This window comes from Callithrix jacchus, chromosome 9, assembly GCF_049354715.1.
Source record: "Callithrix jacchus isolate 240 chromosome 9, calJac240_pri, whole genome shotgun sequence".
Classification (NCBI taxonomy): domain Eukaryota; kingdom Metazoa; phylum Chordata; class Mammalia; order Primates; family Cebidae; genus Callithrix; species Callithrix jacchus.
In genome coordinates this window covers 41,633,990-41,646,372 of record NC_133510.1, presented here as the reverse complement: position 1 = coordinate 41,646,372, position 12,383 = coordinate 41,633,990, and the positions used below count along the sequence as shown (strand labels likewise).

Below are 12,383 nucleotides of genomic sequence, written 5' to 3'. Positions count from 1 at the left end.
TAGCACCTGTATCAAGTAACATGAAAACGTTTTAAATCAAATATCCTTATATTGACATATGGTTTAAAGAAATGTTAAGCCATATAAAATAATCTCTACTTAGGTTTGCAAATTTCTTCGAGAGTATCACATTCTTAAAAATCTGACACAAATATCATAGAGATCGAGATGTTTCTCCACTTTGAAACTTCATCTTTCAACATCTGCTTGAATGCAGATCTCAGCAGCTGGGGAGAGAAACACTCTCTCCATCGCTAGGGGCAGGACAACGCCTCCTTTTGAAAGTGGGAAGTCAAGCCAGAGAGAAATGACAAGCTTTTCTGGCCTTCGTGGAGATGAAACCAGAGTCTCTGGTCAGTCTGGTGAAGGAGGTTCTGGGATGCTGATCAGAGACCATCACGCCACGCACAAAAGAGCCAGTAGAAACACTGACACTTCACAAAATCATAACCTGGAGAGCCCAAAGCCAAACTCAGGCTGCTGACTGTGTGGTTTAGCTCAGTACTAAGATGCATTTTCAAAGCACGTTTGAGAATGCAGTGATCTGACATACAAAGACACCTCTCTCCTTCACAGGTTGCTGCTATCTCCAGTTTTGATTTTATTGACAAGCTGCTAGGCATGCAGCACTGAAACAACCAAAAACACCTGCATTTCTCCTTCTGCTTTTATGATGCACTTTCAAAGAGAATTTAACAGAAAATACAAACCGCCAATGTTTGTCCTTTCCCAATAGAATAACAAATGCTTTAAATCTGTTATTTGGGAACTTTGTTAGCAGCACATCATTGCCTAATAGTTAGTACAAATGTACTTTCCTGAAACTCATCCAGAAGCTTTTAAGTGATTTACAATAAACAACAACACTGCCCATTCACATTTACAGCAGAATTCACAGAAGTGGAAAAATGACAGCTTTCTACCTCTGGCCCAGACATTTTATGATATTTGCTATGGCTTCATTTTCTGTTTAATTACAAGTAACAAAGAGTATCTTTCTGTTACTAAGTGGAACTGAAATTCTACCTTTTAATTTGTCCACGAGCTGTAATAACCCACTAAGAATATCTATAAATAGCATTACTAATACAAGACAGAGGCAATCTTACCATTATATTCTTTTAAAGAATTCCCAATTTCAGAGAGTCTAAGTGAAACCTACTCCTAATTAGTTTCATTCCAATCTGATTAGGGTTCCCACTTTCCCCCTCATTCTTTGTCTCACACACTCAATGGTTGAGGAAATTTTCCAGAAGAATAAATATATTGGCAAGCGAGAATCTTCTATTCATATTCCAAGAAAAGAATCCCCAAAGATATTTCTGTGTATTTCCCTAGCCTCCCATGCTGAACCCCAAGCAACTAAAACATAGCAGGAGCAGCTTCATAAGCATAGTTGAACCACTGTGGTTGAAAGTATGAGAAACTAACACGGAAACAAAGGTGAACTTAAAAGTCAATCAATCCAAGTTGAGCTTGAAGATAAGACCCATGACCGTTTGTCAGCAGAACTGTTCATATTCAGGGCCTGGCTGTTTCGGTGCCTTTACTCTAGGACTGGCTTCTTTCCCCCAGCCTGATTCGAGTAGTCTCAACTATTAATAAATTTTCATCTAGGCTTGGAAGGCCTTTGGCTAAAGCTAAGTGACTCTAAAACTGCCTCTAAAAAATTAGAAAAACCACTTTGTCTGCTCATCTTGAGAATCTGAGTTCTATCATTTCTTCTTCCACATACAAGTATATTTGAGAGTCCAGCATCTCCACTTTGGAAGCAAAGGCATACTGGGTAATGTGCTATTTGTTGCCCTCCTCTCCTCTGTTCTCATGAATTAATACAGACCCGACCGCATAGGCATAGGCCTCATCATGTGTCCATTGTTCTTTAACTCCCCACAATACTTTCTGTAACCAACATCTACCATGCTGAGTATTATAAGAAAACACAGATACATAACCCTGATGTGAGCAAGACAAAGAAGTTTGCTAAAAGAGTAAGTAGGATTTGTTAAGATTACTATAATCTGCATAAGGAGTCTGGTTTGAGATGCATTCTCGAACATTATTAAGAGAAAAGGAAAGAAAGAAATTCATCGATAACAACAAAGGACCTTGATGAACAAGAGGCTAAAATGGCAATACTTAGGTCCACCCACATTCCTGCAAAGTCACAGCCCACTTGGTAGGGCACTGGGTGTGTGGCACTTGCAATTGAGTCTCTCTCTTCCACCCACAGAGGCACATTTCACAACCTCCTTCAACATGGTGTTGCAGAATGCTAACTTACTAAGTGCTAGGTTTGTTCACTTTCAAGTTGCTCACTTTTGAACACATAAGGCTAGAAAAGAAATAAAGAGGTGTGTAGAACTACAGAGGAAGAGAAAAGAGAGGCCTACACTTATGTTTCTTTGATTTCCTTTGACTTTGATTCACCCAATCTCCTCATTTGTACAGGGCAGATTGAAATCATGACTTGCAATGAATGACTTGGCATAGCTTATAACATTTCTCACATATATTATTGTATTTCGTCTCATCTGAATCTAAATTCTGCTTTATAGAAAATTTTACTTTCAAATCCTGATTTCCAAGACATTTGCTATTCACCTTTAAGGGCTTAACAGACACAAAGATTCATCTTTTGTAACTAACAGAGTTTGGTAATATTAAGGGCAGAATTCCAGTCCAATAATTATTCAAACTTCTCTGTGCTTTGTACCCTTGGCCCAGCACAACTGATTGAGCACAACACCTTGGCCAGTGGATCTTCAGCCCCATAGGCACCTTGACCTACTCTCTGCTCACTTCATTCTAACCATTGTTCTGTTCTAATATTATATTTGTCTGTGATCTACAATCTCTGCTTTTATTAAACATTTAGTAGAGTCCCTCAGCAAAGTCCTCCTGCTTCCCTTCCTGGTCACGACCTTCCCATAGCACTGCTTCACAGCCCTTGATGACTGGGGGTTGCAGGACATATCTACCTGCACAAGAGGAATCTGGTGCAGCCCCAGGTCCCTCCCTTCCTGGGCGCTGCCCTCGAGAGCAGCCTTCTCTGGACAAGACTTAACTCCTAGCTCTCACACCATCTTCTGTCTTCAGGTCCCAAATGGCTGGACAGAGCAGTCAATGCTGCCACAGCAAGAGAAAGGGCACACACACATTCAAGATAAAATCTTTCTAGTCTTATCCTATGGTATTCTGAGGTAGAACTTAAATCAACTTTTGAACCCCTACGTAGGTTAATAAACCAGCAGAGAGTCTTTGACTTTTTGACACTAAGGCCTTGTCCCACTGAAGACTGGAGGCATGGGGACAAATAGCATAAATTTGACAGACTCAGCCTTTCTTTACATTGTGGTGAGTAACATGGAAGATACCATATTTAAGAGAATCAGAATACGTCACTGAGATTTTTTAAAAGGACTTTTTTAGTTTCCTTTTCATTTCTGTTTTTTTTTTTTTTTTTTTGAGATGGAGTCTCATTCTGTTGCCCAGGCTGGAGTGCAATGGCACTGTCTCAGCTCCCTACAACTTCCTCCTCCCAGGTTCAAGCAATTCTCCTGCCTCAACCTCCCAAGTAGCTGTGATTACAGGCATGTGCCACCACGCCCAGGTAGTTTTTGTATTTTTAGTAGAGACAGGGTTTTTCATGTTGGCCAAGCTGGTATCAAACTCCTGACCTTAAGTGATCCACCTGCCTCGGCCTCCTAAAGTGCTGGGATTACAGGTGTGAACTGCCATACCTGGCTGACTTCTTTACTTTTCATTACATGAACTTTGCATTTTGCTACAGATTCCCTTCCAATGGTATCCTTAAGTTTTATTTCATTCTTTGTCTTCAGATCACATGGTGCTCCCACATCACTGTTCCCTAGTATAAAAATGCACAGCCTTTCCCCCTCTCCTTTCATCTTTTGCTGTGAAAAAAGAATCATGTTGTTTTAAGATGACCATAATAAAAATGCATAAAGAATGGATTCATGGCTGAAACTAAAGAATAATTGAGTGGACTTGAGTTATTTAGCCAACACATATGTCTACTTATACATAAGCACACACATCCTCACAAAGCTGGTGCATCAAACTTTTACCTGAAAACTGCACATCAACCTTTCTCCTAAGAGTTTAGTTGACTGGCTCAATGACTGGCTCACTATGTTGTTTTTCTGCCCCTCTACTGTATTGTACTATGAGAATTTCAAATCCATGAACACAGGATATCTTTCCAGTTTTATTCTTTCATTGAATATTATTTTTCAAAAAATTTTATTTCTCACAGAATTTTTTCATCAAATTTTATTTCTTCAATTTCTTTCATTGATGTTTTGTAGCTTTCAGTATAGAGCTCTTTTACTTCCTTGGTTAAATTTATTACTTTTTTTTTTAGCTATTGCAAATGGGACCGTATTCTTTTTTAGACAGTTTGTTGTTAGTATAGAGTAGCTACTGATTTTTGTATGTTAATTTTGTATCCTGCAACTTTGATGAATTCATTTATTAGTTCTGTTTTTTGGGGCAGTTTTCAGGGTTTCCTACATATATAAGTTTAATAATTGTATGTTTGTTGTCTGCAAACAAATAGAATTGAACTTCTTCCTTTCCAATGTGGAAGCCTTATATTTCTTTCTCAGTCATTCTTGATCAGTTGTATCCCAAAATACTGTTTTTGCCTTCACTTATTCCCATTCATTCATTTCCTCTCTCTGCTCATCCAAGTTTTCCTACAGTAGCACAGGAATTTGCTCTCTGGCACTGAAATGAATAAACCATCCTCAATCCGGCCTGTGAATGAATATTCAGTCACTTTCTGTAACTTTATGTGAGAGCTATCATCAACTACTTCTGCTTCATCAATTCTAAGACATTTTAGTTCATCATAGCAATTTAATGTAGTTTCTATAAAATACAAAAAAGATAGCCATGAAATTATATACTTCTGTTGAGAAAAAAAATAAAAGATCAAAATTTCTATAAAAGAATGATTTCAGCCCCAAACTCTCTTGCCTGTTCAAAAAGGAGATCCACAAAACTGGCTTCGTCACCAGAAGAAAAGATTATTCCAGTTTCTTTTGGTGGTAAACTCTGACCCTAAAGCAACGCAGTGCTAAGCAGATAGCCTATTTCTGTCCCTTTTATCCACATATTTCAAAGTGCAAATGAGAAGAAGGTGATATTTCACACCTTTTCTGGGTTAGGATGGAGAAACATAAGCCATAAGATTTAAGTGGCTTGTTCATTGTTAGGCATAAAGGCAGAGGATAACAGAGCACTGTTGATCTGACTCACCCTGCACTTTTCTTGTGAAATGGTCAAATCAGCCCCCTGGGATTGAAGAGACTCACCCAGGCTTTCAGTGAGGCTGGACATGACTTCTGTGACATTCATGTGTGAACATCTAAAGCTAGGATTTGGCTTCATAATAGCTTGAAACAAACATTTGATGAGTGGAAATTCATATTCTTCAGAAAGATTACCAATTGAGTTTTGATTTCATTTTCTTATTGTTCACTAAAGGTTCTGAAACAACACAGAGCTTTTGCATCAAAGTGATGATCTGTATTTTCAGGATGTCATTGAGTACAATATATATATATATTTCTAATATACACACACACACACACACACACACACACACACACACACACACACATATATATATATATATATATTCTCTCAAAGAGCCTGGATACTAATGCTATGGGAAATGGCTGTTTCTTGTCAAGGTTAGGATGGAAGGAGATTCATGAAGATGTAATACCTGGGTTAAAAAAAAGATTTAGAACGTTCTTACCATTCTCAAAGTGTATATGTAGGTTTATTAAACGGAACAGGCATTCGCGGGATGCCTGCAGCATCTGCAAACTCCTCCGTTGCTCTGGGGAAGACTTTAGAAGCTCTTAGCTCAACTATTTGCCATTCTCCATTGAGACAGGGGCTGCTCATCACTGGTAGGTAAAAATCTTTTCCTAGTCCCCCATTTTCAAAGAAAACTTTTTATTTATAAAATGGCTTTGATGAAGTCATAAGAGACTCTCTAAAGCCATAACACAGAAGTTTCCTTACCCAGACTTTAATTTTTAACTCAACCTGTACCACCTCAATTGTACAGTTTTAGATACCAGTAGAATCCAGGGCCATAAGGAACACAGCTCCCTTTCAGTATTAGTTACAATGATGAGTGTAAAGAAAGACGGATTCATTAGAGGTATAGCATCCCATTCAAATATTCCTAAGCTTCCTCCTGTGTCAGTCTTCCCAAATCTAAGTTAAACTCTCAAATGAGGTCAGGACTGTGAACCTGGCTGAGTGATCTAACCCTTTCATCAGCCTCTGGACCACCTCTGGGGTAGGAAAGCACCTCCACCCTCTGCCTGGGTGACTCTGGCGGCTGCTGAGATGGCATCTCTGGAGGGGGAAGTAGCTTGGCTGGGCACAGTGATGATATATGTTAGTCCAGTATTCACTAGTCAGTAAAGAGAAACACTCAGAAAAACATGATTTAGTGACAATGCTGTCAGGTACAGATGTAGAAACTTGGGGAAAAAAAAAAACAGTCATCTTTTTAATGAAGACTAATTTACTGAAATTTATTTGGGGTGCCTCCTTCTGAATTTGGCAAACAAAGCAAAACCGAGATTGGTTCCATGAGGCAGGCACTTGCTGTTGGTAATATTGATGCTTTCTTTGTAGTCAGCACTTTTATTTTAACCCAAATCATCTTATTCCTAGAGGAAAAAGGGTACTTTCTTCTTAGGAAAAAATAAAACTGGGTCATCGAAAGGTCTATTTAAGATTTGGCAGCCTGGGAAGAGCCGGAGCTGGCATGACCCTGGGGGTTGCAGGACATATCCACCTGCGCAAGAGGAATCCCTTACAATAAAATACCCACAAAGGGTTGGTGACAATACTATGAGCTTCCATAACATTTACCTAAGGGCTCTTACAGAATAATCCAATTTTAACCTCTAGGTAAAAATTCCAGCCCTATACTCTGCCTTTATTTCCTCACAAATTATTCTCCTGTATCTAAACTAGATGATACTTTGCTGAGCTTGCAAATCTTTGTCACCCAGAACCCCAAGCTCCTGCAGAACTAGATTTAGGGCTCTTGGAAGTATCAAAGCTTGATTACCACATGATTTGAGATAAAAGTCCTTTACTAGGTTTAGGTTTTCTTCTTATTTTGTAATTTAGAAGAATATTAAGATATTCCTATCAGGGAAGCCATACAGCCTGGAAGGTAAGAGATCTGTAGAAGACAGGGGTCTGTGTTCCAGCTCTGCCACTCACCAGCTACACCAGCTGGGGTAACTTAACTAACCTCTCAGAGCCCAGGTTTAGTTTTGTAAAATGGCAATAATGTTATCAGTTACCTCAGGGAACTGATATCAAGAATAAAAATACTAAGTGTTTATTGACCAAATATAATACAAAACACTAAGTTTTATAATATAATGATCTCATATTTTTAAATTTATTTTTTCTGAGACAGTGTCTGGCTCAGTCGCCCAGGCTGGAGTGCAGTGGCATGATCATGGCTCTCTGCATCCTCAGTCTCCAGTGGTCAAGAGATCCCCGACCTTAGACTCCCAAGAAGCTAGGACCACAGGTATGTGCCACCATGCCTGGCTAATTTTTTGTATTTTTTGTAGAGACAGGGTCTCACCATGTTGCCCAGATTGGTCTGAGACTCCGGGGCTCAAATGATCCCCCTGCCTCGGCCTCCCAAAGTGCTGGGGCATGAGCCATCACTACTGGTCCTATAATTGTTTCATTTAATGATCACAATATGTCATTGAGTTGGGTGCTATTACTATCCACATTTTATACAGCTGAGAGAGGAATCAAGATCATATTTAAATAAGAATTTGAATGCAGGCCCTGTGAATTCAGGGCAGGATGTGACCCACTACTACAGTGTGAATTAATTGACATAATATAACATACTTAGCATAGTGACTGAAATATAACAAAAAATGCAACAAAAGTTTTGATGCAATTAATGATAAAATAGCATTATTGATTATAACACAATAGTATTTATAAAATATTAGGACCTATTAAATGCTTAATATGAGAGATTCAATTTTGTTAATCTGCAGTTAACTCGTTGAGGCTAGACACTGAGATTCACTAACTTTTGTAGCTTTAGATTTTAATAGAGCATTTATGCCAGAGGGGCTCTATGAATATCAAATGAAGAATGATTCCATTTGGAATCATCAGTACTACAAAGAAAAGCTAAGATATATTCGACTGGTCTAAGCAAAAACATATCCAGAACACAGATCGATGCCACTCTTTGGCCTTCTATACTACAGGTATATTTCTTATTAGTAACAAGTCTTCACAAAACTCTCATCTTAAACCATGTAGAATATAAAGAATTATGTTGTATTTTTGTTCTCATTGAGTAGGATTCATCAAGCACTCATCTCCTTCTCAAATTGTGCTGAAGACGCAGTAAACAAATTAAGGGCTCCTTGCCCCTTAAACAAGTCAGAACCATATGCTGCAAATGCTTAATAAAGCTGTTAGGTATTTGTTTTGAATGAATCAAAGATTATGAAATTCATTTCTAAATCTATGTGTTTTAAAATTTCTAGTATAATATCATAAAAAATACTCATTTCCTCATAACATTTTGGTTTATGACAGCACCTTTTAGGAAAGTTCATACTTACAAAAGAATGAACTTTTCTAAAAGTCAATATCATAAACCCAAATGTTAATTTTAGCAAGTTTACTAAAACCTCTATTATAAAAATGAGAAAATCTGGGCGCAAAAAACATTTTGCGCCTTGTTCAAGGTCACTCAACCAATATATGGCAGAACCAAGGCTTGGTCTCCTGATTCAGACATTTTCAAGCATCTGAAAAGAAAAGTGGCCTTGGAACAAACATGTTTGAGTAAGACGAGCACGGACAAGCCTCAGCACAGGGCAAACATTCAGAGCTAAGTGGCATCATGTAACCACACACATTTGAATGTCCTTTCTAATTTTTAGATCATTTTCTCTTTCCTCAAGGATAAATTTTCTTGAGATTGCTTCCATTTCTAAATCGAAGAAAAAAGAGTGAAAGAAAGAAGTTAATTACAGTCATGCTACTGAACATAATACTTTTATGCAAGTCAAAAACTATTTCTAGAAAAGTATTCTAATTGTGTTTAATAAAACATATGTAGACATAGATGTAGTGATAAATAATTACTACTAAAATCCTGAATATACTCAAGTCAATATTTCCCATTTAAAGTATAAAGTTTGCAACTGAGGTTAAACCACTGTAAGCAAGAGTACATGTGTGCACACCTGCTTTCATCCAGCCTTCTGTGTAGCTGTTTTTAAAGCTGAGGTAATAACCTCCCTTGTCCCATGAGGATCTAATGGTCTACACACAAAAGACTGTCTCTCTGGAACTATGAATGTAACAGAGTGCAGGTCTCGTCAGAGAAAACACGTGCAATAGTTACCTAGGCATGTAAAGGACTCTCTCCGCCACCACAAAACCCACCCTGAAGAAGAGGTTGCTGGCTGGAATGAACGGGAACACCAGGAACAACAAGCCGACTAAAACCTCCTTGTGCTCCAGTCTCTGAAACACACAACGGTGAAGGATAAATTAAATTCTGTTTAATTCCACTTCAGGCAGCATTTAACCATCTCCTTCATTTGCAGGTTCTCAACAAAGAAACGAATAAATTAGACCAATATAAACCTTTTGACCGGTGTGCTGAATTTAACAGAGAAAGCTGACAGGCTAAAATGGCTGGCATGTCAACACACATGTACCCCTGACACACATTTGCCACCCAGATACATGGATATTGGCACAATACGATCAGTGACTGCTGCTCGTTGTTCAGGGCTGGCTTTACAGCAACCCTGCTTCTTGGTTTTGCCTCCGTTCAGAATCCTTGTCTTTCCAGACAGCCCATTTCCAAAGAGCAAAGCAACTGGCTAAAATCAAACACAGTAAGGCACTGCAGATAATCTAATTATATCTTCCCAAAATACAATGTACTTTCTTTAAAAATTTCACCAGGAGAAGCAAAGTTAAACATCAAGGAAATCAAATACTAATAAAATGTGGGACACCAATGGAGAAGGGATCGTTTGAATTGAAGCACACCTTCACACCTCTCCAATTATGCTGGCAAGCAAGTATTTACATCATTGATTTTTTTGAACAAAAAATTGTTATAATAATTAATGCAACTGATAAAGAACCTACTTTGTTGTTATATATATTTGCAAAGATTTTTTCTGTCACAATTAGCAGCAAAAAACCTTCTGTTTATTGCTGGTAATATGTTGCAAAGACATTGTAAAAACTCATTTGTATTTCCATGTGTATTTATGGTCTGGACATATTTGAAGAGAGTTACGTTTAAAACAGAAGAATATGTACTTTTTAAGTTTAAGAAGAAAACCAAATAGACTGCCCATATTTCAACTTTTAATGTTTCCTATACACATTTTAAAGTCTATTACTTTTAATAATTGGAAAAGAATAAGTAAAAGAATGTCATAAATATAAATAAAACTTCCTAATAAAAGCTACAAATACTTTACACAAAGTATAAATATTTTAAACATCTTGGTATACTTGTCACCTTGATTTTATTAAAATCTTTGTTTTACTGACTAAAATATATAGAGTAATACATTTTCTGAGAGTGATTCCATATGATTTGGACAGTTGCCCTTATATAATTAATAGGTTTGTAAGTAATGATCTCATTTTGACCTAAAGGAACCGTATCCTTTAGAATCAAAAGGAAGGAAAAAAAAGATTATGTAACAAGTCTGCAACTCATGATCTACCAAAACTGACCAAAAAGGGTAAAAGAAAGAAAGAACAAATACATTTTATTTAAAAGCTGCAAGTTATCTTTCCAATTCATACTATAGCTTGAGTTTAGAAAGTACATTTCAATTTGAGAATTTAAACTCTATAATTTATTTGTTTACATTTAAATTTTTATTTTCAATTCAGGGGTACATGTACAGGTTTACTACAAGGGTATATTGTGTGGTGCTGAGGCTTAGGCTTCTATTGTTTCTGTCACTCAGAGAGTGAATACCACACCCAACAGGAGGTTTTTCAGCCCTTGCCTCCCTTCCCCCTTTCTCCTTTTGGAGTCTCCAATGTCTATTGTTGCCATCTTAATGTCTGTGAGTTAGCTTCGACTTATAAGTTAGAACATGTGGTATTTGGTTTTCTGTTTCTGTGTTAATTCACTCAGTATAATGGCCCTTAATTGCCTCCATGTTGCAGCAAAAGACATTATTTTGTTCTTTTTTATGGCTGCATAGTATTTCACGGTGTGTATGTACTACATTTTCTTTATCCAATCCACTGTTGATGAGCATCTAGGTTGATTCCATGTCTTTGCTACTGTGAAAAGTGCTGTGATAAACACATAAGTGCAGGTATCTTTTTGGTAGAATAATTTACTTTCCTTTGGGCATACACTCAGTAGTGGGATTGCTGGGTTAGACGGTGATTCTATTTTTTAATTTATTGAAAAATTTCCAAGCTTATTTCTGCAGTGGCTTAACTAATTTACATTTCTACCAGCACTGTATGAGCATTACCTTAAAGTACACAATTAAAAAAAAATCTTCACAAGAATCCTATATATCAAGAGCAAGTATTTCTTCTTAAAATTGAAAATAAATCCCAAAGAATGAAGTGTCTTGTCAAACGTTCCTCATTTACTCTGAGCTTATTATTGAGTAGTACATTGATATTCCCTTTTTATATGGACACTTTTATTTTACAGAGATAGTTGATTACTTCTTTCGATGCCTCAAAAGTTAAAATACTTTTTATAAAATTATTCACGTCTTCCCAAAAAAGTTTCTAAAAAGAATGTAATACACCCTAGTAATTCATCCTAAGCATCAAGAATTAATAGTGCAGGTATAAGCAGAACAATGATCAGGCTTTTATCCATGCCCCTAGATACCGTTTTACCCAACGAGCCACTCCACTCCCCTTCATCAAGGTTATGGGAAAACAGTCCTTATTAGGGATCTGAAAGAGGCTTCTCTTCACATCCCCAGTATCACTCCGTCTTACCTTTCCAAAGTTGTTGGAATTCACTTGGGGTGGTGGCTTAGCAAAATATTAGGGAAAGTTATAGACTCATCTTAAACCTTTTGGAAGGTGGAAATGTTTTATTGGGGCAGGCTGAAGACAGCTGGTCCATTATATTAGCATAGGAAAGACATAGAGAGGATAAGAGGCTTTCCTAGTTAAGTCTGTTTACCCCACATCCCTTTGTCTCTACTCTGTTTACTCATGCAAACTTTGTGCTGGATGGTCCTTTCAGGGGAAGATCAAAGGGAAATTACCCATTAACAGTGTTTACT

General features: G+C 37.4%; 1 protein-coding gene across 8 annotated transcripts in view; it reads right to left on the bottom strand.

The window, feature by feature from the left end:
- The window catches only part of TMTC1 (transmembrane O-mannosyltransferase targeting cadherins 1), a 309,327-nt gene that overhangs the window by 96,947 nt on the left and 199,997 nt on the right, over positions 1 to 12,383 (bottom strand). For all 8 annotated transcript variants that reach the window (XM_035255934.3, XM_078339007.1, XM_078339008.1 and 5 more), the window contains one exon: positions 9,476 to 9,597. In XM_035255934.3, the coding sequence (XP_035111825.3) occupies positions 9,476 to 9,597 (122 nt within the window). The remainder of the gene's footprint in view (positions 1 to 9,475; positions 9,598 to 12,383) is intronic.